Source organism: Euleptes europaea, chromosome 3 (genome assembly GCF_029931775.1).
Source record: "Euleptes europaea isolate rEulEur1 chromosome 3, rEulEur1.hap1, whole genome shotgun sequence".
Lineage (NCBI taxonomy): Eukaryota > Metazoa > Chordata > Lepidosauria > Squamata > Sphaerodactylidae > Euleptes > Euleptes europaea.
This window is the reverse complement of record NC_079314.1, coordinates 60,476,516-60,501,312: the sequence shown is the minus strand read 5'-3', so window position 1 is coordinate 60,501,312 and position 24,797 is coordinate 60,476,516. Positions and strand designations below refer to the sequence as shown.

Sequence of the window (24,797 nt, the reverse complement as noted above, 5' to 3'; positions counted from 1 at the left end):
TGTAAGGCCAGCGAAGGGATCAAAAGAAATGCTGTTGCCTGAGATACATATTGCCATTAACAGAAATATTCATATCCAGTGACTTAGCTTGGATTGAGTTACAGAGCAAAGTTATCACCAAGATCGTACTGTAATAACCCGTGGAGCTCTCTTTTTCTTTTTCTTCTCTGAGCAGCCCTAGGGCCTGACACATCGAACAGTAAAGGCTTGCCTCTAATGCTTAGTAACAGCATACCCATGAAAACTATCCTTACCATATCTTGCCTTGAGATAATTTGATAGGAAATGCAGAAAGTGCCTTGTCTCCAGGATAGAGGAATTTTCACAATGCTGTGTCTACTTACATTAGATTCCCCCCTTTCAAACATTTGTTCATTATATTCTCTAGTCCTGCAGATAAGGGAATATGTAGATATTAAATACTTACGTGCAATGGACAGAATGTATTGTATATAAAGACCAGCATATATATACTTTCATTTTCCTGAGATGCAGTTGCTTAACTTCAAGATAGCACAGTTGTTTGCTCAATGTCCTCACTCCCAGTTTTGAAGCTCCTGGCACATGCCAGCCAAATGTAAGCATTTTAAGATTTCATACGTCTAATGTCAGAAGATGCAGAGGGGAAATGCTTTATTTGGCTCTGTGGAACAGTGTCCAGGAGAGCTGAATCTTTCCACCTATCAGAAGTAATGGTTGTCTGTCAAGAACAGTCCAAATTCTTAAGCTGTTGTGTTCTTCCCTTCCACTAAATCATTGCCACTTAGAATTGCTTAATGTGTGCTAGAGTTAGGGTTGCCAGGCCCAATCTGGCAACCAGTGGGAGACTGGAGGGGATGGGTGTGACAGCATGACATCACTTCCAGGTGTCCTCTGGGAGCCAGTGTGGCATAGTGGTTATGAGCAGCAGACTCTAATCTGGAGAACCGGGTTTGATTCCCCACTCCTCCATGTGAATGGCAGACTCTTATCTGATGAACGGGGTTTGTTTCCCCACTCCTCCACATGAAGCCTGCTGGGTGACCTTGGGCTAGTCACAGTTCTCGCGGAACTCTCTGTCCCATTTACCTTACATGGTATCCGATGTGGGGAGGGGAAGGGAAGGCAATAGTAAGCCGCTTGGGACTCCTGAAGGTAGAGAAAAGCAGCCACTTCCTAGAGACATGACAATACAACACCGTCCAATAGCCAACTAGCCCAGGGGTGACATGTTGCCAGTTTCCTGTTGACACATCTTTTGGCCAAGGTAGCAGAGTTTAAAGCCATGTTTGTGTGGCATTTAAAGCTGTAGGAGAATTAACCTTTACAGTGGCATAGTGTTACAGCTACCTTTCCTGTAAGTTAGGAGGGACATTTTTAATTAGGTTTGTTGCTGCCGATCAAAGATCCACATGTCTACTCAATAATATATTAAATCTGGTAATTTAATATTTAATTACCAGATTACTTCTGAGCCCCGTGGCGCAGAGTGCTAAGCTGCAGTACTGCAGTCAAGGCTCTGCTGATGATCTGAGTTCAATCCCGACGGAAGTCGGTTTCAGGTAGCTGGCTCAAGGTTGACTCAGCCTTCCATCCTTCCGAGGTCAGTAAAATGAGAACTGAGCTTGCTGGGGGTAAAGGGAAGATGACTGGGGAAGGCACTGGCAAACCACCCTGTAAACAAAGTCTGCCTAGTAAACGTAGGGGTGTGACGTCACCCCATGGGTCAGGAATGACCCAGTGCTTGCACAGGGGACCTTTACCTTTAAGTAGGGGCGTCTCTCCCCTCTGCTGTTGAACCTTAGGGAAGGACTTCCATCTCTGCCTTCTCCCTCTCCCCTCGGCATGAGGCTCAGCTTCTCAGGCAAGAGAGTGAGATTACCAAGGCAGCCAGAGGAGAGCAAGCGGGCTGTGGAGAAAGAGGAGTAAAACCACTACCTCCCCCTTTCCCTCCCTGTGGCCAGCTCACTGCCTTGGAGGTTGCTACCATGAGGGCAATTGCACTGTCTCTTCTCTGATTCCAGCTTGATTTCTTCCTGGCAGCCACCCAGGCGCTAGGATGAGATTACAGGGGCTGTGGGAGGGTGGTTGGAGCATTGGTCCCAGTGCTGGACTTGTAGCTCAAAGAAGTATGCCACTTACCCATCCTCCAGTCCCTGAGACAGCCACTCTTTTGAGGTGAAACCCACCTGCCGACCTTACTTTCCTACTTTCCTGGAACATGGAGCGGTGGCCACGTTGGAGAAGAGTGCTCAGAAAAGCCACAGGTGACACCCAAGCCACTGAATAAGTATTATTGAGCTAAAGGAAAGCAAGTCCAAAAATGCAAATTATGCAGATTCTTTGGCTCAAATGCATGTGTATAGCAAAGGACACACATTAAACCACTTCTTCCAATTACCATCTTCTGTTTTTAGTTTGGAGATAAAAACGACTATCAACTAGGGAAAGGGAATGATAAACTCTGCACCAATACTGTAGGTAATTTAAGTATTCACCTTGGAAATGGATTTAGTCTAGAGTCCTGATAGTAATCTAAGATTCTCTAAGTGAATAATGGTCTGGGAAGAGGGAACTGCAGCTTCCCCTTCAGAGCACTTGCTGGCCAGTCACACACACTGTTGTTTTGGCTACACCAAAAGTGTTAATTTTATGTTGGTCCCTGGATATCCTTAGATTTAAGAGTACATTAAATATATATAATATAATAAATATATTAGCAGACTGCTAATAATTTTTACTAAGACAGCTGTCATGCATGAGAAAGAAAAGAAAAATGGTTTTACTTCCTCGCCGGGATGACATGCTTTCTTTACAAGGTCTCCCCCACCCCCAAGAGTTTGCAGCTGTTTCTGCCTTTTCTATTGTGGCTGTTTTTGGTGTGCGGCTGAGAATGCAGTCTCTGAGTACAGCTGTCGGGTGCAAAGTGAATCAGGTATTTCTCACTGGTTGTGTGATTAGAAAGTATGATGCTCTCACACTGGCAGTGTTATGGTTATGAAGCTTGATTCTCAGTGGGTGAAATCTGGGCATAGCTCACTGACTTAATAGGAGTGATGCTGACTTGCACCAGATGAATCTCTCCTCTGTATACATTGCTTTAATTATAGACCTTTCTTTTTGTTGGTCTGTCATAAAAAAATTCCATGATAAATAAGACTGTGGTCTCAGTGATTTGTCCATGCGTTTAGCCCTCAAGTGCTTTTTCCCCTCAAAGAACTTCATTCTCTTACAGTTCAACTTTTGTGTCTAAAAACAATTGTAGCAAGTATCCTGAAATAACAAGTGGCCATGTTTCCCACATCAGTTCCATGATGGCCGGAGCATCTTAGCTGAAGAAAGATCAAAACAACCAGTATTCTTGTGATAGGAAGCTGGCCCAAAGGGGGGGAAATGGTTTTGCACATGGCTTTAGGGAAGGAGAAACTTATGCTAAGTATAGACAGCAGTTCAAGATAAGGAATCTTGAGAGTTTTGACCAACTGGGGAAGATCTGCTGGGCATTTGCCCCTCCCCTTTCAGGTACTTCAAAAAGCAAAGTACTTGGGTACTTTAATATACTGAGAAAAACAAGAGAGGGGGCCATACCGCATCTAAATTATTACTTTAAGTGGGTGATGTATTGTCATTCACAGCTTAATCCCAAAAAGACAGAAGTGCTACTGGTGGGTGGAAGGTCTGACCTGGGATGGGGTTGCACTCGCCTTGAAGGACAGGTCTGTAGTCTGGCAGTGCTTTTGGGCCCAGGCCTACTGCTGGATAAGCAGGTGGCAGCTGTGGTCAGGGGTACCTTTAACCAGTTTCAACTGGTTAGCCAGCTGAAGCCTTTTCTGGGCAGGAAAGATCAGGCCACCATGGTACATGTCCTGGTTACATCTAGATTAGATTACTGCAATGTGCTCTACGTGAGGCTGCATTTGAGAAATGTTTGGAAACTTTAACTGGTACAGAATGCAGCAGCCAGGATGTTGACTGGAATGGATCATAGGGACTATATCACTCCAGTCTTGGCCCACCTACACTGGCTTCCAGTTGGTTTCTGGGCACAATTCAAGGTGCTGGTGTTAACTTTCAAAGCTCAGCATAGTTTGGGACCTGCAGACCTGAAGGACCACCTAATCCCTTATGAACTACCCAACCACGACGGTTAAATTGGGTGAATCATGTCTGCAAGAACAGAGGTGTTCTAAATCATGAAGAAGGGAGCTGGTCTATGGAGAATTTAATACAGGACTAACATAGTTCCTACATATGCATCCTCGGCAGACAACTGGAAACCATATTAACTGTACTTTAAGTTACTGCACACAGAATTGGGGGCTGGGGAAGAAATTGTGTGCATCAATAGCATTGTTGCCATTTTGAATTTCACAAAATCCTAAAGTCTAAATCTTTGGCTCTGTTTGAATTAAAGGAGCCCAGGTCACGTTCAGTTTGAAAACAGTGGTTGGTTCAGATCAGTGTAATTGCCTTGAAAGTTGAGCAATCTGCTAGGCTGGGAGGGAGGATGAAATCAACACCTGCAACCAAGTAAGTGTTTCCAGGCAGTTTGTTCTTCTTAATGGTCCATTCAGATGGAAATTTTAAAGTCTTCAAAGTAGATCTGTTATATACAATGGCCTGGAATGATATACAGTTTTAAAGCAATCTCTTCACATGTGCTCTTTTTATAAGGATATGCTGAAAATCCTGTGAAACACAGTAAAGTTGGCTTTAGGCATATCTGTTCTGGATAATGGCTTACACCTGCTAGACGACCATGGAAAAATAACAAGGCAGAACTTGGTTTGGTTTCAAGTAAGCCTCTGGTTTTGTAGAAAACATCTTGAAATGCACAGAATGTAAATGCAGCTCTAATAGTCAGCGATGCTGATCCCCATTCTGATAAAATTACTGCATGCATTTTTAATGAAGATAATTATGGTCTTAAAATTCCGCCTTCTCTGTAAATTAATTGGTAGTCAAAACTTCTGGTAATGCTGTAGGATCAGTTGGTAGTAATACATTCTTTACAACATTTTTATCTAGTAGCCATGCATTTCAAGCCCATTTTTCACTTGCCAAATGAATGATGCCATAATCTCTTGATTTTATTTATTTATTTTGATTTCTATTCTGCCCTTTCTCAGCAACAGCCGGGCTCAGAGTGGCTCACAACAAAAATACATACATAATAATCAATATAAAACATAGCAATGCAATACAGTTCTAACAATTAAAAACCTAAAATCTATCCTAGCTAAAAAGACGGTGCCCTCACTATGATTCCCTCTACTACTTTTTAAAACCAACATAAAAAGGGATGTGTGAAGTGTTAATAGCAGCCAGAAGGTAAGGGCACCGAATATTACTTAACTTACTTTGCCTCTTCACAGTGGGTAGCCATGTTAGTCTGTCTGCAGTAATAGAAAAGAGCAAGAGTCCAGCAGGTTTTTATTACTCTCTGAATCTTTTTCTAAGCAATACTATAATTACTTTTGACCAACTTATCTAGATTTCTATTGATTATTACTCCCAAATATTTAAATTTCTTTACTCCCCTCCTCAACCCTGTCATTTTATCTATTTTATTTTGATCAGATCTGCTTACATCCAGATATATTATCTCTGATTTCCCTATATTGACCCCCAAACCTGAATTCTTTTTAAAATCCTCCAATATTATTATTAATTCTCTTACTCCCACTACTGGATTGGCTAGAAACAACAAAATATCATCAGGATAAAAATTTATTTTTAACTTTTCCTTCCCTATTTTAAAACCCTCTATTCTTACACTATTCCTTATCCTATCTGCTAAGCCCTCTATTTCAATCACAAATAACATCGGTGATAGAGGGCAGCCCTGTTTTACCCCCCTTTGGGATGGAAATTCTTTCGACCTCCCCTCATTTACTCACACTATGCCTGGCCAGGACCTGAATAGGAAACTACCTGCTCACCATATTCCTAGAACTGCCTTGAGCTTCCTTGGAGGACAGGCAGTATGCACAATACACACAGTAAACAATTGCAATTTTTTAAAAAAAGTGTCCTACTAGAGAAAGAAGACATCATTCCAACAGATCTGTGAGCAGTTCCTTCCTTACCTAGTTTCAGAGAGATACTACTGAGTTAAGGTGCTAATTGATTGGTGGTCTTATATAAGCTAGCTTTACATTTTTTTAAAAATTGCCCCAATTTCACTGTATGAGGTAGTGATATTATGTGCATTTTTGCAGTTTTCTTTAGAAAAAAACCCTTCAAAATAAGTAGTGTTAGTGACTGGGAATAGTCCAGGATAGGTTGCTAGCCTTAGTGATTGATCTGTGTGCCATAGTGCCATCATAGCTCCGGCATGGCAGCGGTGGCTATGTATCATTTGTAATGTTTAATCAAGCAGTGTGGAACGTCTTCAGTCTTCATTGCCAGGGCAAAGCTTGTTTACTTGCTATGAATTCCAGCTTTAATAAAAATGTGCCCTTTGGTGCTGAAGCACTAGGCTGCTCTCTCTGATACCATGGAAACAAGACCTAAAGCTTCTGGAGTTGTTTTGTGGTGCATCCTAGACATATTCCGTGGGTTGCTTGGTCAAGAACATAGCATTTGGCAATAAGAGGAAACATGAATGCATGCTGCTTGGTAGTTTTGTGCTGTGGGAATTCAAGAGAAAACCTGGCTAATGATCCATTGTAAAGGTATTGGCAGCTGTGGACTTACCTCTCCCTAATACCAACATCAGCCTGTCTTTTCACACCTCTTTACACTTTATTCGCTTTTTTTACATTCTTTCCTGGCCACAAAACCAAAAATCGCCTAAAATACAGCGTCTCACAATTATATGCCTCTTAAACTCATTGTCTTTGGGAATGATAAAGATTTGTCACATGTATGGGTGTGGCAAGGTTGAGGAGAGATTCCTTTTTTGTATTGTTTTATATTGGTAGAGCAATAATGATAGAAATGCAGCATTGGACAGTAATGATTTAAATTATTTGATGTCTATTTATTTGTAAATGTACTTCTTTTTTAGATAGTGATTTCTCGTTCAGCACACACAACACCATATGTAAACTTCCAACTAGATTTTCATCCTGTTTCTCCAGAAGTTATAATTGAAAATTCATCAGGCGATAATGGATATATCTTGGTGGTCACTGGAAATAGGGTAAAAACATAATCCTTTCTACTACTGTATTTATTGATATGGACTTAGAGAGGCAGTTTTATATAAGGATTACTGCTATAATTACAGTGCTTCCATTATTTAAGGTGTGTGACACATCCCTCCTGTTTTTTGTTTTTGCATTTTGCTCTCTGTTGTTCAAAGGTTGGTCACTAGTTTCTAAGTTTTTAGAAGCAAAACCTGACAGACTGTAACTTGCATCTGGTTGTCCAGCAGGTTTTTGTAGCTTGGACAGATTTCGGACCCTGACATGATGCGTGTAGTTCTAACAGCGCCATCCTTAACGGAGTTCAGTGGTGTAACTCTGTTTACGATTGCACTGTAAGTCGTTTTTATTGGAGATGTTAAGCACACCTTTTATTTTAGAAAGCTTTTTATTTTTATTCTAGAAATGTTTTAATGCAGGATAGAAACTGGAAGATATGTAATCATCCATGAGCTGTATGGTCTAGACAGATTAACCTTTACATTTTAATTACAGATACAGGAAATAAGGAAAATCTGATTTAAATGACATTAGCAAAAAAGGCCAACAACTATATAACTGGGCCAACGAGATTCACTTTATTTAAAGCACTGTAAAAAAATAATCCTTTGCAGCTTTTCCAGGCTCTTGTGTATATTGTTTCCTCAGATATTTTTGCTCTGGCCAAGGAAGCAAGTAAATGAATATTGAGAATTGTTTAAACATGAGAACTGTGATGCAAACCAGCAAAAGAGAGGAAATGTAAATATAAGGCTGACACCTTTCTTTTTCTTCAGAGCAGGCTGCTGTGAACTAAAATGCACAATGACTTCAGTAAAAGAATGGGGTTTAGAATTTCCTGGCCTTTGTTGGTTTGTATTAGTTTTAATGCCATTTAAGCATATTTCCATGGTTAGAAAAAGAGCCTGAAGTATAGATGACTTGTTGCACTATAATTAGTAGTTTTTAATTGCTGTTTTACACCATGCCCCTGATATAAAATGGCCTTTTAGGAACTTTGTATGTGTTCGTTTATTATGAAGGCAGAATTATTCTTGTCTTACAAGAGAGTAGCTACAACAAAAAATGACCACCATCAGCCATGCATGAACACATGAAGCTGCCTTATATTGAATCAGGCCCTTGGTCCATTGAAGTCAGTATTGTCTACTCAGACCAGCAGCGGCTCTCCAGGGTCTCAGGCAGAGGTCTTTCACATCACCTACTTGCCTAGTCCCTTTAACTCAGGGGTAGGGAACCTTTTTCATGCCAAGATCCATTTGCATATTTATAACATCATTCGGGGGCCATACCAGGCATAGATCTCCCGGCGGCGGAAGGGAGGAGATGCTAGGGTTGCCAGGTCTCCAACCACCACCTGGAGGTTGGCAACCCAAGGAAGGAAAGGAAGGGGAGGGGGAGGGAAAGAAGGAAAGGAAGGAAGGCAGGGAGGAAAGGGAAGGAAGGAAGAAATAAATAAAGAAAGAAATAGGGGGAAGGACAGAGAAAGGAAGAGGAAGGAAGGAACTGGGAAAGGAAAGAGAAGGAAGGAACTGGGGAAGAAAGGATGGAAGGATGGAAGGAAGGAGGAAAGAAAGAGTGGGGGGAGGGACGGAAAGAGAAAGAGAGAAAGAAAGAGGAAGGAAGGAAGTGGGAAAGGAAAGAGAAGAAAGGAACTGGGGAAGAAAGGATGAAAGGGAGAAAGGAAGGAAGAAAGAAATGGGGGAGAGAGAAAGGACGGAGGGAGATGGCAGGCCCTTCTCTGGTGGACACACGGCTGCTGAGGGGCCGCCTGACCCTCTGCGAGTTCCCTGAGGAGGAGGAGGAGGAGGAGGAGGTGGGCAAAAACGGCCGGGGAGACGCGCCTGAGGAGGAGGACGATGGCGGCGGTGATCTGGAGCTGGACGTTTGGGAGCTGCCTGAAGGGGACGAGGAGGAGGAAGGCGGCGAGGAGGAGCTGCTGCTGGAGCCTGGAGAAGGAGGCCCGGCCTCACTGCTGGAGCCTGAAGAAGGAGGCCCGGCCTCACTGCTGCTGGCCTCCCTGCCGCCTGTCAGCTGTTGGACGGCTAGAGGGAGGGGGGAGAGGAAGAAGCCAGCTCTGCTGATGCGCGCGGGGGGAAAGGCGGTGTGTGTGTGCTCTTCCCTGCCGCTCCCCTTGCTGTGCCAGCAGCAGCAGCACCGAGCCCAGCCCAGGGTACGACAGCGGCGGCGGCGGGGAAGCCAGCAGCAATGAGGCCAGGCCTCCTCCTCCAGGCTCCAGCAGCAGCTCCTCCTTGCTACCTTCCTCCTCCTCGGCCCCCTCAGGCCGCTCCCAAAAGTCCAGCTCCAGCCCGCCGCCACTGTCTTCCGCCGGGCTGGGCTCGGTGCTGCTGCCGCTGGTGGAGGCCTTCAAGGGGGGTGGCAGGGAAGAGCGCAACCACACCGCCTCCTCCCCCATGTGCACGCCTGCCTGGGCCTGCAGGGCTGAAGGCTTTCTACCTTGCACGCATGCAGGCCAGCTGCTGGTTTCTTCCTGTTCCCCCTCCCTCTCCCCGCCCAATAGCTGACAGACAGTGAGAGGAGGTTTAAAGGGTGCCGCAGCGTTCCTGAATGCTGCGGCTTTCAGAACAGTTTCGGGGAGGGTCGTGCTGGGCCGCGTTTCAATGGCAGGGCCCTGGAGCTCCCGGGGGCTACTGAAAATGACCTTGTTGGCCGTTTACGGCCCGGGGGCCTGAGGTTCCCCATCCCTGCTTTAACTGTAGATGCTGGAAATTGAACCTGGGACCTTCCACATGCCAAGCAGATGCTCTACCACTGAGCCATATAACATTGTACAACCATGGTGAAAGATGACACTGATACAATGTTATTTTAATCTGCACAGCCAATCTCCAGTGGCCAATCAGAAGTACTTCAGGGCAAAAGCCAGCCTACTTTATAAAAACACTTGGTGGGCGGCAGGACAGGTATTGGTGGGTACCATGTCACCAATGGGCGCCACACTGAGACCCCTGCTGAAAACTGTCCATTATGTACCTCTTTACACATATGCATTGACAAAATATGGTATGGCTGCACAGGACTAATCTTTCAACAGCGCACTAAATACAGTGCATTAGTAGCTTCTCTTGTACAATCTGTGTGAATGGGAGTTGTGCAAGAACAATACTGTTCTTGGGCAGCTCTTGTTGATTTCAACACAGCTTGCATTTAATGCTCCTTTGATCCATCAAAGAGTATAAACCCTGAAAACTGTCAAGAATACCAACTCTGTAAGTAAGAGAATAGTAATTCAAATATTTTTTGCAATGACTTGAAAGTATTACTGACTTTTCTAACCTGTATTAATTCTTTGCTAACCAGTACACTTCTGAAGTGATGTTTGTGTCACTTTTCTGTCATTAGATAACAAAGATTCCACTAAATGGACCAGGTTGTAATCATTTCAATACCTGCAGTCAGTGTCTTTTGTCACCTTCCTTCATGAAGTGTGGTTGGTGTAGTGATCGGTGTACACGATCCGGGGAGTGCAATGTAGGAGTGTGGACGCAAGAGACCTGTTTACCCAGAATCTATAAGGTAAAGTTTTTCTTATGCGGCATGAAAGAAATTCTTGAGAAATGAATGGTTGTACTTTTTGAAAATAAAGTTTTCTAGATTCTAGGACCTTTGAGGTAATCAGTTCATAAAGCAAAAGTATATCTGTTTCTCATTTGGTGGGCACGATGGACATATTCCTCAAGGTTGTGGTTCTGTTGTTAGATTTTCATATGTACTCACTTCTCAAAATGCAGTATTTTACCACTGGAGAATGAGATTCCCCCTCCCCCACACCCTAGCACATTTAATTTTATTGAAATTGCAGTGAAAGTATCTTGAAGTATCACAGGCCTCTGTTGGTTTCTGTAACATGCCTAATAGTAAGCAACACAATTCTCACTGCTCTTACTTACATCATGTTGTAGCCTAGGGATAGCTAATTAGCTTTGGTGGGACTGAATGCTCCTTAGTCTCAAGATACTTAGGGACTGAGGACTTCTGGCAGTGACATCCTTTGTCAGGCTGGTGAGGAAAGAGATCAACCCCTTCTTCCCATCTCAGGCTGAACAAACTGGCCAACTTTGCACTGGCTAGGCTGTAAGTAACAGAATGTTACACTCAGCTCGTTTTCTTACCTGTGGGTGCTCCTTCCATCAGCAAATGGAAGATCAATCCAGCCATAACTGCAAAGGCCTCTGGGATAATATCCTCATGTATCTGGGTACCAATTAAGTTAACATGCTGCTTCTGTGCCAGTTAGCCTTATTCTCAAGTCTTGCTGACTACTGCTAGATCATTCAACAGACCTCATGAAGTGCTGGCTCATAATTCCATCAGAAGTTGGGATCACCTAGAAGTTACCAGGGGCACCTTACTGGCAAAGTGTCATAGACGAGAACATTGACCGTATTATGATGTTCATTCATGAGAGGGAAGTCTCATGTAACTTACTCGAACAAGAAGTCCTAACTACGGGGAAACATTAAGTGTGAGTCTATCAAACGGATCCCACACATACCCATTTCAGATTTACAAGTCTGGGGGTCTGGGCAAAAACATGCCTTTCTGGGATGAGAAATCCGAAATAAGAGTGACTTGTTCATTCTTGGTAGCAAATGTCATCAAAGTTTCCTATATTGTTGGCAGATAAATCTTTCTCTCCCCCATCCCTCAAAATAGTACCAATATGTGTAATGATTGTTGCTGGAATTTTAGGTCTTTGTTTGGTTTTATGATTCTGTATTGTAACTTATTTTTGTAAGCTGACCTGAACATAGCAAAAGGGACAGGATTCAGTTTTTCAAACAAACAAACACAGCTGTCAATTCTGCAGATGCGTTTGGTCATATGCCTTTTTAAGTGCCTCCTTTTCCTTTATTGTTTCCCATTGAGTAAAGACAGCCCTGCTGATTTGCCCCTGGGAAAGGGGACAACTGGAAGCTGCTTTCAAGTGGGGAAAGTGTACCAAAAAAAAGAAAGAAAGAAATTACACAAATGGGTTAAAAGTTTAGTAGCCTTTTGCTGTTTTCATTTAGCTATGGTTATTGCAAGATTTGTACAGACCACCTCTGCATTTAACCAAAACATTTTACATTAAGTGTAACATAATTAGGGAGGTCTAGTTTCACTGAATAGCAGTTACACTTGTAAACACACACACACACATTCATGCTTTTGTACTCCTTTCTGCTGCTGCTGTTGTTGTATTTACATGGCAGAGCTGATAGGAACAGATATTGAAAGTAAAATAAGAACAGATCTTGAAATTACTAAAAGGCAATTTAAAAAGCTTGGCAGCTTGTAAAATAGTGCCCAAATTAAACTTGTAGAATAAAATGAATTGGAATGAAACTTTTTTCCCAAATGATTTTGAAGTACAAGGGGGAATAAACTCACAAACATATACTGTGACAAGCCATTAAAATGATGGTGATGAAATATAGCTATTACATTGGATTGCAACTGAGTTTTAAATTCAGAAACTAGTAGTGAACTATTCTTCCAATTTTATACAAATCTACAACATTGAAGGGAAGTCTATCTCTTGTGAATGCTTTACGATCCCTTTAAGCAAGTGTTTGTGGCTAAATGGGATAGAAGTCAAGCCCTAAATAATTTTTAAATTATGAAGTCTGATTCATAGATACATTAGGCCCCTGTAAGTTGTTCATGTAGTGTAAAAGGGCCTTGGAGTGAATGTAAATCATATTTAAACCCACATTAAGGTCTCTTACCCCTGCCATTGCAAGGGTAACAGACCTCAGTTCAGCTGAGAAGTCACTCTATGATTCTGCGAGGTCAGTACAAAATTATTCACAGCTCACCAGTGCAGTTTGCTTTTTAAAAAACAAATCATGAAACGTGTGCATGTTTTTGTTATATCTGCATTTTCAATTACATGGGATGATTTTTAAAGACTTTGACCTCTTTCCAGTCACATTTTGTAAATATGGTGATCCCGGCCAAGCCCAGTGACCACACTCTTGTGCTGAGCTATGCTTTCTCAAGAGTAGTTTTTATGTGAGGTTATTGAATGAAAAAATATTTATTTCTTAGAGTGCAAATGGATTGATTTAAAGCCTGTGTTCATATGCTGCATATAATTTAAAAATGCAATAAATACTAGTATCTGGCAGTGATAAATGGCAGAGTATCCTAATAGCTTGTGCCACATCATGTGCAAGTTCGTGAATTTTGTTTCTAGAAGGAAGAAAAATAATGCAGTTGAGTACCTAAATCCTTTATGGTTGCTAGCTGCTAAGGCAGATTTCACGCTTTGCTGGACCGTGACAGTTGGCATTACTACTATTTTTTTTTTAATGTAGCAAAGAACTGTGGCTTTTCCTCTGGTTTCCATCAAATGGATGATAACCTGCTTTTTGTGACATTTGCAGTAGAATCTGAAAATCCTTTAATTTATAAAAGAGGAACACAGTGATTAAAAGATATTAAATGATACCATAGCTGTGATTGTGAATACAAAGAAGTAGCTGCAGAGCTCACAGGGCGTCGGGGCTAATATTCCCTTGGCGCTTGTGTGATAAGAATATTGCCCAACCTTCTACAGCATTGAATTCCCAGTGGCATGACTATCCCAGCTTCGGCAGAGACAGTTCCTAGCCCCATGTTTATTTTTAGCTGCAGCTCAGTGGGCTTCAGGTAGTTATGGAAAGGGTATGACCAGGTACAAGCCACCTGAGCTTGCTGATCAGCAGTCTGAAGACTAGTTTCAGGACCCAAAGAATTTGATGAAAAGTAAGCACGGGCTGATTTAAAAGCATGAGGCCTTTTGTCAATGAAAAATGTTGGTTATTTTTGCATCCCTTACAATGAACTAGTCTGGGACCAGAGCACTGGAAGGGCCATCTGCTCCCACTTAAGCTTTCCCTCATTGTTAAGATCTTGTCGAGATTCCCTCCTCTGGAGCTGAAGTGAGTGTCCACCTCTGTTGCGTTTTCTTGTTTGTGGAACTCTACCTGGGCACCCATTTGCTGACACGTACATTGCTGAGTTCTAAGTGCCAGGTGACACTTTCTTGCTCACCTGCATGCTTTTGGTGTCATGTAACATTAGTTTTTGTGCTGATGATTTTGATTATAAGTTTGGGTTTATAGATTTGTATTATTTTTGGGTTCTCGTTGTGTTTATAAAAATCACTGTAAGCTTTGAGGCCCTGGTGGGTTGATAAGTAAAATACAAATGTTTAGGTAAGTAAATACTTTAGCTTAGAGGAAAAATTGTGGGAACTCTGAATAAACCCAACTTCTGTATCCTTGGCTTTAAACTGTCCACCATCTTGTTCTTTAAGTATTTCATCACTTTCACAATAAACCCAACTGTACCTGTGGGCCTAGAAGTATTCACAGTCACATCTTTCTCTCTAAAGTCTTCTTGTTGTTTTGGGGAAAAAGTCAAAGCATCCTGAATATCCCCATATAATATCATATACATACTGTTGTGGTGTAGTGGTTAAAAGCGGTGGTTAGGAGCGGTAGACTCTAATCTGGAGACCTGGGTTTGATTCCCCACTCCTTCACATGAGTGGTGGAGTCTAATGTGGTGAACCAGGTTGGTTTCCCCACTCCTCCGCATGAAGCCAGCTGGGTGACCTTGGGCTAGTCACAGTTCTCTTAGAGCTCTCTCAGCCTCACCTACCTCACAAGGTGACTGTTGTGGGGAACGGAAGGGGATTGTAAGCTGGTTTGATTCTTCCTTAAGTGGTATAGAAAGTTGGCATATTAAAACAAACTCCTCCTCCTTGTTCTTCCTCTTCTTCTTGAGGATTAAAAATTTTTTTTAGCTGTGGACCAAAAAAATAAAAATATAAAAAAATGCTGCATTGATTTTCATTTCTTAATTTATTCAAAAAACAGTTTGTCCTATTTTTTCCTTTCCCCGGTATTTGGAACTGTAAACGTTATGAGGGATGTCTAAAACTTTTGTTGTAATCCATCAATTCACATCTGTATGGCACAATCCTTTGTTCAGCTAAGGTTAAATACCATTAACCTGAGAAATGAGTGAGAAATCACCTTTTTCTCTGGTGCCCTCCCTTCCCCCCCAAGCTGTGAGAGTAGCTTTCCATGATTTTTGTAGCATCTACAAGTAAAATAATACACTAGGTCCTGTCTTCCTTCCCACATGAAAGAAACTTCTCAGTCCTTGGCAAATTTGGCACTACTAAAAGAAAACTGATTCATGCCATCGTATTCCCTATTACTATGTATGGGTGTGAAAGCTGGACAGTGAAGAAAGCTGATAGGAAGAAAATAGATTCCTTTGAAATGTGGTGTTGGAGGAGAGTGTTACGGATTCCATGGACTGCCCAAAAAACAAATCAGTGGGTTGTAGATCAAATCAAGCCTGAACTGACCCTCGAAGCTAAAATGACTAAACTGAGGCTATCGTATTTTGTCACGTCATGAGACGACAAGAGTCACTGGAAAAGACAGTCATGCTAGGAAAAGTTGTGGGCAGCAGGAAAAGAGGAAGACCCAACAAGAGATGGATTGACTCAACAAAGGAAGCCACAGCCTTCAGTTTGCAAGATCTCAGCAAGGCTGTCAAAGATAGGACATTTTGGAGGACTTTCATTCATAGGGTCGCCATGAGTCAGAAGCGACTTGACGGCACTTAACACACACAAAAGAAAACCATCTTCCTTACATGTAGGCAGTGCTCTTGAAGAGTGGTTTCTTCTGTCAGTCCCCTGCCCATCTCTTTGAGAGCCAGTGTGGTGTAAATGGTTAAGAGTGGCCTACTCTGATCCTGAGAACTGGATTGGTTTCCCCACTCCTCCACATGAAGCCTGCTGGGTGACCTTGGGCTAGTGAATTTCATGGCCGTGGAGATGTGAATCAGGTCTCACTGGTCTGTTCAGCATTTACTAACACTGTTCTGGCTTTAGACTCATTTGGATTTGATTTTTTTCCCCTTTCCCCAGAAGCAATGATTTCACTATTATATAGTTTAATTTGTGCAGGATGTTCACAATACCAGCTTTTCCCTCTGCATTTCATTTCTTAAATCCTTCCAGTATTAAGCTAAATAGATGAACTTTAAAAGAAACATTCCACTATTATTGGAAGTTCAAAGAGACTAGTAACCTGAGCATTTTTGCTAGAAATGTTCCTTTCAGATGCACCATGAAGAAGCCGCATTCATGATGAAAGGCACAATTGCGCCGTCTGTTAGGAGTGGAATATATACCACTATAAAAGATTAAGCCAAAGACACTTTAGTAGTTCCATCACAAGCATGCTAAGTCTTTCATTCTCTTGTCAAGGTTTGGGCTGTTTACAAAATTAAATGGAATTGTTAAAAGCCTTTGTAAGCCCCAAAGCATTGCCAGATTTTTATTGACAGTGTCTTCACTGAATTTTGTACAACTTCTACAGCATTCATAGATTTTTCCCACCATTGTTATATTTACAATGTACAGAAGGTTGTTGTGGGAGGAAGAAGAACATTTCCTTTTTTAGATTGTCACTCAATTGCTGCAAGGTTGCTTATTTTAAACTTGAAATGTAGAAGTAACTAAAGGATAGCAATTCATTCAAAGCATTGGCAGAGGCTGCATTAAATTTGTGGCTCCCAAGGCAATGTTTGATTTAGATGTCTTGTGAAGCCACTATTGCTGCAAATTCATGCCTTTCATCAGGCTGGTGAAATAAGTTTCATCGTCATTCTGAGATTCCTTTATTCATTTCCCATGTTTCTAATAAAATAAGTACATTGTATTCTTTTACATACCACAAGAAAGACATAAAAGACAAGCTAAAGGAGTATTAAAAAGACTATTACAATGCAGAGCTTGTTCCGTACCCCCTAAACATAATCATTCAGAGCTTTCTAGCAGCGGCTGGATTATTTATTGCTACTGTCTGAGGAAGCTCATACTGTGATCAATGTAAGGTGAGGAACAATTAAGATAAAGGAGAAAGTACTTTCTAGCAGAAGAAATTATTTCTCTCCATGATTGTTTTCCTTCTAAACCTTCAAAGCCCATCAGAAATCCTAAGTGTATAACTGGCTTTTTTCCCTCTCCTCCTTTTAGATTCTTCCAAGAAATGAACCTTTTGACAGTGCCACTCGACTGACGCTATGTGGGTGGGACTTCGGATTCAGCAAAAATAACAAGTTCAGTTTACAAACCATGTCGGTTCTTATCGGTGGACAACGATGCATCCTTGACGTCAAAGCAAGTGACAAAAACAAGTAAGAGATCAATACTCTCTTCTAAGCAAGTATTGCCGTATGGGGAATTGGTGCAATGTTCCCAGTAACCGGGATTGTTCATTCGCTCTTGTGTGTATCTGCCATCTTGGCATGTGTATCTGCCATCTTGATAGGTAGCACATTGCCTGAGGCAATGGAAGCTGGCATAACTTCCAGGTTATGAGACTTGCTGTGGTACTTCTCAGTAGAATTGAAGTTCCTCTTCCAGAACCACCTGTGTAGGGATAAAATAGTCTAAAGCAAGGGTCCCCAACATGATGACTGTGGGTGCCCGGGTGTCTGCTGACACCTTTCTTGGTGGCCCCAGCTATTGCCCACCAGGGCTCCTGACTGGCCATTGGAGAACTGATTTGCTGTGCAGATGATTTAAAAGTTGCTTCAGCAGCAGCTAAAACCACAGCATAAAGATCTTCACTGTATGACTGAAGGTATGCTGTCTGAAATACACCAGAAAATATACCAGAAAATATTTTAAAATCATATGTTCATTTTAGAAGGCATCCTATTAAACAGAGTTTCTACCTGAATTGTTGAAGAGTTACTATTAGAGTTATGCATAACCTCACTTCCTGACATGTTGTGGTTGGCTCCGTCTCTTGTGGCAGCCATTTTGAGGCTGCACCCACCACCGTGTGTCAGAATTCCAAAGAAGCCCACAGCTTCAAAAAGGCTGGGGATCTTTGATCTAAAGGTATAGAATAAATATTCAGAGTGAGGAAGTGTCCTAGCAGGTATAGGTTCTTCCAGAATGCCCTGCGCTTGTCACAGAAAGCTGCAGATGTTAATGGGCTTTACACAGCTTTCATGCACATTGGATAATGCACTTTACTGGTTGTTTGCCAATGGATTTTCCTTTGTGAAACAGGGAAATCCACTTACAAACAGTTGCAAAAGTGTGTTATCCAATGTGTGTGAAAGCAGCTGTAGTCATATAGTTGGGGTACTATTGTGTGCTAAAGTGCCAAGCATGTCTAGACTGTTCTGGTGGGTAATGGTGAAAGAATGTACACAGTTCCTGGAATCAGTGGCAAATGTGTTCTTACTTTTTTGGGTGGGATGTTGTAACCCAGTGCTGCACAGCATGGTGTCTGGATGCCCTGTTTCATGGCTTCCATTTGCTTCTTCTCCAAAGCTGAGAGACAGTCTGTCTTTTCTATTCCTCACTGGAGCAAGAGATGCTTCTGAAGATTTCAGGAAGGTATAACCTTAGGGAGCACCCATTCGGAAATAGCTGTACCCATGATAAGTGCATGCTTGGCCTGGAACTTCCCAAGATTTTGTAATTATCCCCCATGACAGCCATTGTGTGATTTGCCCTTCTAGGGCAGCCCATTTTGTGGCTGCGCCCACTGTCTTTTCATGAAATTATAAAAGTGCACACAGGCATGCATGGTTCTCCCCTCCTCTCTTTTGTCCTCACAACCCTGTGATACCTCATAGGCAACTTGGGGGGGGGATGCAACTGGACCTACCTAGTAAGTTTCGTAGTTGTACAGTCCTAACTTAGCACTCAAACCACTACACCGCACTGACTTTTATGATGAGCTTGTGCAATTCGGTTTTCTTTATAATGTAAATTAAAAATAACATGTCTTTTTCTTGTAGGCTGGAATGTACTCTTGGCGCTGTAAAGAATCCAAGTTTTAATGTTTCAAGCACTGTTTCAAATGGACAAACAAATATTTCCTTCAGTACATTCTCTTATGTGGTAAGTGTTCAAGGTTAAATTTTCAATTCTGAAATTATGTTGCTTTCATTTTCATTTCATGATGGTTTTTGTTATTTAATGCAACTCTGTAAACATTAAAAAAACCCACAAATTAGATTGTTTTTATTTTCAGAATCCTATAATAAGAAGTATCTCCCCCAGCTACGGCCCAAGATTTGGTGGAACATTGCTGACGTTAACTGGGGAATACTTAAACAGTGGGAATTCTCAAGAAGTTTTTGTTGGTGAAAAGCAGTGCAACATAACAAGGTATAGTACATCAGAGAATGTTTTACATTTATTGAGGTGCATGATATCTGAACACTTTTTTATCATATGGCACTTTTATCTTGCCAATTACCGTTATATTGTTTTTATACATTTGCAACTGGTTATTGCTTTGTTAGCTGCCTTGAGATATGGTGGGATATTAATAGCTAAACTTTAAATAAACAAACAAACAAGGTATTTACATAACACTTCAGATACTGTTCGTTTTCCATGGTTCAACATATTGATGAATTATTGTAATTGGGCCAGATCAGAATACCATTTGTAAAGCGTTGGGTATTCCCATAATTAACTTTTGCTTCCTAACAGTTTAAAAAAACTTGTTTGATCTTTGTAATTACTAAATCATATCTAACCATGTTTAAATAAATGTATAAATTCAAGCTCATTATCTGTAGTGAAAACTGTTATGACAGTATAGAGGGCAAATTATCTAGTTATTTAGAACATTTTCTCCTGTCTCTCCAGAGGCCTGCTTGAGGTAATTCACAAAGTAAAGCAATACCACAAACTTATTAAACAAGAAATGTAAAAAAAAATCATTATGAAAAAAGCCATATAAACACAAGTCTTAAAATGGCCCTCGGGCTGGAGGAAGACCCTAAGAACAGCTTAAGAAGATGAAACGTAAAGTCTGGATGAAGAAAAATATGTTGGCCTGTCACCTAAAGGAGAATAAAGTAGGCTCCTGGTGAGCCTGGGGGAGGGGGGGGGCTTTCTAAAGGCAACACACCCCATGAAAAAGCTCATCTTTGCAGCAGAGGAGACAGAATACAGAAAGCGGGGTTTAGGAAGAGGGTCTTAACGGGTGGGCTGAACAATACAGGTGCAGGCAGTCTCTCAGGTACCCTGGCCCTAAGCCATTGAGAGCCTTAAAGATAAGAGCCCTTTGAAGAAGAGCCCCGTGGCGCAGAGTGGTAAGCTGCAGTACTGCAGTCCAAGCTCTGCTCACAACCTGAGATCGATCCCGACGGAAGTCGGTTTCAGGTAGCCAGCTCAAGGTTGACTCAGCCTTCTTATCCTTCCGAGGTCGGTAAAATGATGACCGAGCTTGCTGGGGGTAAAGGGAAGATGACTGGGGAAGGCACTGGCAAGCCACCCCGTAAACAAAGTCTGCCTAGGAAACGTCGGGGTGTGATGTCACTCCATGGGTCAGGAATGATCCAGTGCTCTCACAGAAGACCTTTACCTTTTTAAGCCCTTTGAATTGTGCCCAGGAACAAGCAAATTTTATATTCTAGGTGAGAGAGCATGATCAGTTCGGGGTCTTTTCGGACCCTGAGCTAGTTGGAAAGGCAGCATAAAAGTATTTTAAATAAATAACTACTTTATATCCTTATTTGATTTTCCCCACACATTTTTTGACAGATTTTTAGTTGGACAAGAGTAACCATCACCTTGTTAAATTAGAAATTATTGACTATTACCTCATAATTTTTTTGAGTTTTGAATGAAAATGGATTATGTTGTTTAAGGCTCCAGAAGAACAATGATGGAAATTTTGATGACTGCAAATGTGTCTGCCAAAAAGTAAAGTTACTTTCCTCTTCAGGCAGACTTTTTTCCTAATTAATGAGCTCATTATTAGTACACTGTAACTCCTTCTTGTAACTCCTCCTCCTCACAGCAACCCTGTGAGGTAGGTTAGGCTGTGAAGTTAGACTGGCCCAAGGCCAGCCAGCGAGCTTCCATGGCAGAGTGGGGAATTGAACCTGGGTTTCCCAGATTCTAATCTGATGCTCTAAACACTGCACCACCCTGGCTTTCTGAGATCACTTATAAATATGTTGTTCTCTGAAATTATACTTTTGTCGGGCATGTATTATAAGATCATAACCTTGTTCAGCAGGTTAACATTGTTGGTTTTAGTTCATCTATGAGTATGGCCACAGTATATGGGCAAGGCTGTTAGGATAGGAGGCCAAAAGGAAGCCATATTTTTTCTTGCCAAAATCCCTGATTAATTCAGAGCCAGGTTTTATTTGTTCAGAAGCATTAACTTGTAGCAGAGCAAATCTTTTAAAGCAAGGAAAAATTCACCCCTCCCAGAACATGAGCATAATATTGGTGCCTTGTTGTACAATGTAAGACCCTCGTTCTAGAATTTGAAATATTGTCGAAGGCTTTCACGGTCAGAGTTCATTGGCTCTTGTAGGTTATCCGGGCTGTGAAGATGCCTGCCACAGCTGCTGGCGAAACCACAGACACACAGCCCAGATAACCTACAAGAACTCTAGAATTTGAATTACATCTATACACTTGTGTGGATATTTTTATCATTGGATTTTCCTATAAAGTCATACGCTTATTTAGAAAATGTGTTGTTTGTATTTTTAAATTGTGATTGTAGAAAGCATTATTCTTATTCAATGGCTTTTTATGTGCAGAGTGTCTGACAGCAACATAGAGTGTTACACCCCTAAACAAGGAGACCAGTCAGAGTGTCTTGTTAAAATGAGAATTGATGCAGTCTTTCGTTCTGCGGGTCACTTTATGTACAGAGAGAACCCTGCTGTTTCTAAAATTTATCCAGCCAAATCCTTTCTTAGGTGAGTGACAGTTTCTATTGATATAGGAATAGCAATGAATGAGAGAAGAAAAGCACTGCTGAAATCTGTCAAAAGAAGTTTGCCACGTGAGTTTTTTTTATAGCCTGAGAAGGTAATGCCTTCCAAAGGTGAAAGGGATTTAGTTGACAATTCCAGAACGTTACTGCTTAGATTCCTTTTTTGCTTGCATCCTCAATTGCTGCCCTATGGTGTGATTCCACACACCTGTAGAATATGTGAGAAGGGGTATTTGAATAATTGCCCTTGACAGATCATTGTTATACTGAAATTTGAAGTTCCTCATTTAATTTTTTTTGGTTCAAAACTGAATGAAATTTTGGGGGCACAGTTTTGGAATAGAGTGTGTGCTATGATTAAGGTCAGCCAATGTGAGCCAAGCCAGCATATTTGCCGCTGTTTGTCTTAACAAAAACCCTGTAGAGGGTACTAATGAGATAAAAATATTTGAGTGAAAATATTATAAAACATTTTTAATATAGCATGTGAAAGAAAACCTATTTCTCAAAAATAAGGAAGATTTTAAATGCCATTGTGTGTGTATGTATGTATTAATTTCTTCCATAAAGCAGTTTTTAACTGGTAGCATCAAAAGAGTGCACCTAGGATTGCCAATCGACCTGGAGCCTGAAATGGCATTGAGGTAAATAGCATCACCTAGTAAATAGAGCATTAAGCCTTTATGAAAGGACTGTATTAAGCCTTTGTGAAAGGACTGCACATCTCTTTTCTCCAGGTATTTGGCAACCCTAAATGCACTGGTAGTTGTTGAAAGTTAAATTCAAATACTGATTGGCATTCTGAATTGGTATTTAATTATTATTTTCATTTTCTTTGTTTTACTTTTGATCAGTGGCGGAAGCACAATTACAGCTCAGGGGATCAACCTAAATTCAGCCTTCTCTGCAAAGATGGTTGTAACAGTCCCTAAACTACACAGGAACTTTACTGTGGTGAGTCTCTAGCATAAGTACTAGTCGGTGGGCTTCCAAACAGAATTCTTCAGTTTCTTCCCGTTTTGCAACCCACTGAACACTCAGGCAGGTTTCACAATTGATTCTGTTATTGATCTTGCGCTGCTGTTTATGCTTTTATAATGTGATTTTATCCTGAATCTTTTAAAGTATTAGCTGCCTTAGCGGCCCTTGTAAAGGCAGAAAGGCATGTTATAAATTTTGTAAATAATAAATAAATAAATTGTCTGATGGCTATGGTCATCTCCAGAGGCCACATTTTGGGTGCCCCCATCTTTTGAGATAAGGCTGGTGGTAACCCAGGAGAGGCCCTTCTCTTTCACAGCGCCGAAACTCTGGAGCTGTCTCCCCAGAGAGATGTCACTGTACCCTTCTTATGCTGTCTTATATTTGTTTCATCTGGTGTTCCCCCAGTGATCCCTTCTTCTTGCCTTGTTTTTAATTGTTTTTATGTATGTGCATTTTATTATATGGTATGTGTATTTCGATTTGGTTTTAATTGTTTTACTGATGTGGTTTTGTTTGGTTTTAATGCTCTTTAAGATGTGTTTTATTATGTGTGTTTTTAAACTATTAGCTACTTGACGAGGGCAGAAAGATGGGGGTATATATTTTGTAAATAAATAAACCAGTTTTCCTGAGCTTGACCTTGGAAAAGATTATGTACTCTGATGAGAGCATGATGAGGGTTCCAGATCACATTGCCTTCTTTTTACATACGTATGCCGGTTTGAACCCTGAATTTGAAAGTGTCTGTTCTGGAATTCGTTGACAGTTGGGAATAACTCCCTTACATTGTGAAATGTACATATGAAGGAAACAGAAACAGAATAGTTAACCTTGGAATAATTATGGCTGTATAATCCAATTAAGTTTTAGTGCATGCTAATAAGTCTGAGGCAATCATATTCTTTGAAATTTGGTGAGCAGTTAATTTCTATTGTCATTTTCTTCTAATGTCTTCTAATTTCTAAACTGACAGAATGGATTAATGATGAACTGCTTTGCATTGAGGCTGTCAAAAAGAGAATTAGTTTGAATGGAAGCTTTGGTTTCCTTAAAGCGTGTGAAAGGATCTAATGAAGTATTCAACAAACTTGGAGGCAGCATGATGCAAACTTATGTGTCAGCTTAGTTTCCAGATACCACAGAAAATATTAAACCCAGGCCAGAGTGATGATAAATCCTTTCAGTCGTGAGTTTTTCTGTGTCAAAGAAAAGATCTTATTCTGGAGAAGTACATATGTGTACATCTGTACACAGAAGAAAATATTTTATTTATTCATTTATTGAATATTTAACCCATGTTTCCAAAGTGACTAATAAAAAAAATCAGACTTCCCCCAATGCAAAATGAAAACCTAGGGGGTCAGTGCTTCCCTCCACTGGGCGCAATAGATAAATGGCTGCAGTAAGGCTGTTCCTGGACCCTCCCTCAGGTGACAATATGGCACACATACCTTTCTGCATTGTCTGTACAACCCACCTATCTGTTTTCTCCACTTTTGCTCATGTTATGCTGTAACGGACGCGAACAAAGAAAGATGTCTTTTAATTTCACCAATGTCACATTGTGTGTGTGTGCAATTAATACTATGACTGCAGGTGCTGCTATCCGTGCATGCATTTTTAAAGAAAAGAAACACCGTTAAAATTGATCTTTGCTAGTTTCACCAGATCAGGGTGGGGGGAAGTAGCAAACAAAATGTCTATAGTACAACAGCCACTGAAGTTGCATAGCAAAGGAAAAGTCAGCTGCCTATAGTCATAAAAAAAAATCTGGTAAGCGAGCTTGGACTTTTAGTGGTGACCAAAGAGGCAATAATCAGCAGTGCTAGACTCACCCAGGGCTGCTTTTGCAGCTTGGGGGCTTGGGAGCGAAAGAGGGATG

The 24,797-nt window shown here is 41.3% G+C and overlaps 1 protein-coding gene across 2 annotated transcripts in view; it reads left to right on the top strand.

The window, feature by feature from the left end:
* The window catches only part of MET (MET proto-oncogene, receptor tyrosine kinase), a 65,078-nt gene that overhangs the window by 15,725 nt on the left and 24,556 nt on the right, over window positions 1–24,797 (top strand). Inside the window, exons 3-9 of one of the 2 annotated variants that reach the window (XM_056847019.1) lie at window positions 6,992–7,126; window positions 10,494–10,667; window positions 17,185–17,345; window positions 18,972–19,074; window positions 19,208–19,344; window positions 21,753–21,914; window positions 22,786–22,885. In XM_056847019.1, the coding sequence (XP_056702997.1) occupies window positions 6,992–7,126; window positions 10,494–10,667; window positions 17,185–17,345; window positions 18,972–19,074; window positions 19,208–19,344; window positions 21,753–21,914; window positions 22,786–22,885 (972 nt within the window). The remainder of the gene's footprint in view (window positions 1–6,991; window positions 7,127–10,493; window positions 10,668–17,184; window positions 17,346–18,971; window positions 19,075–19,207; window positions 19,345–21,752; window positions 21,915–22,785; window positions 22,886–24,797) is intronic. The other variant, XM_056847018.1, reaches the window with a different exon arrangement.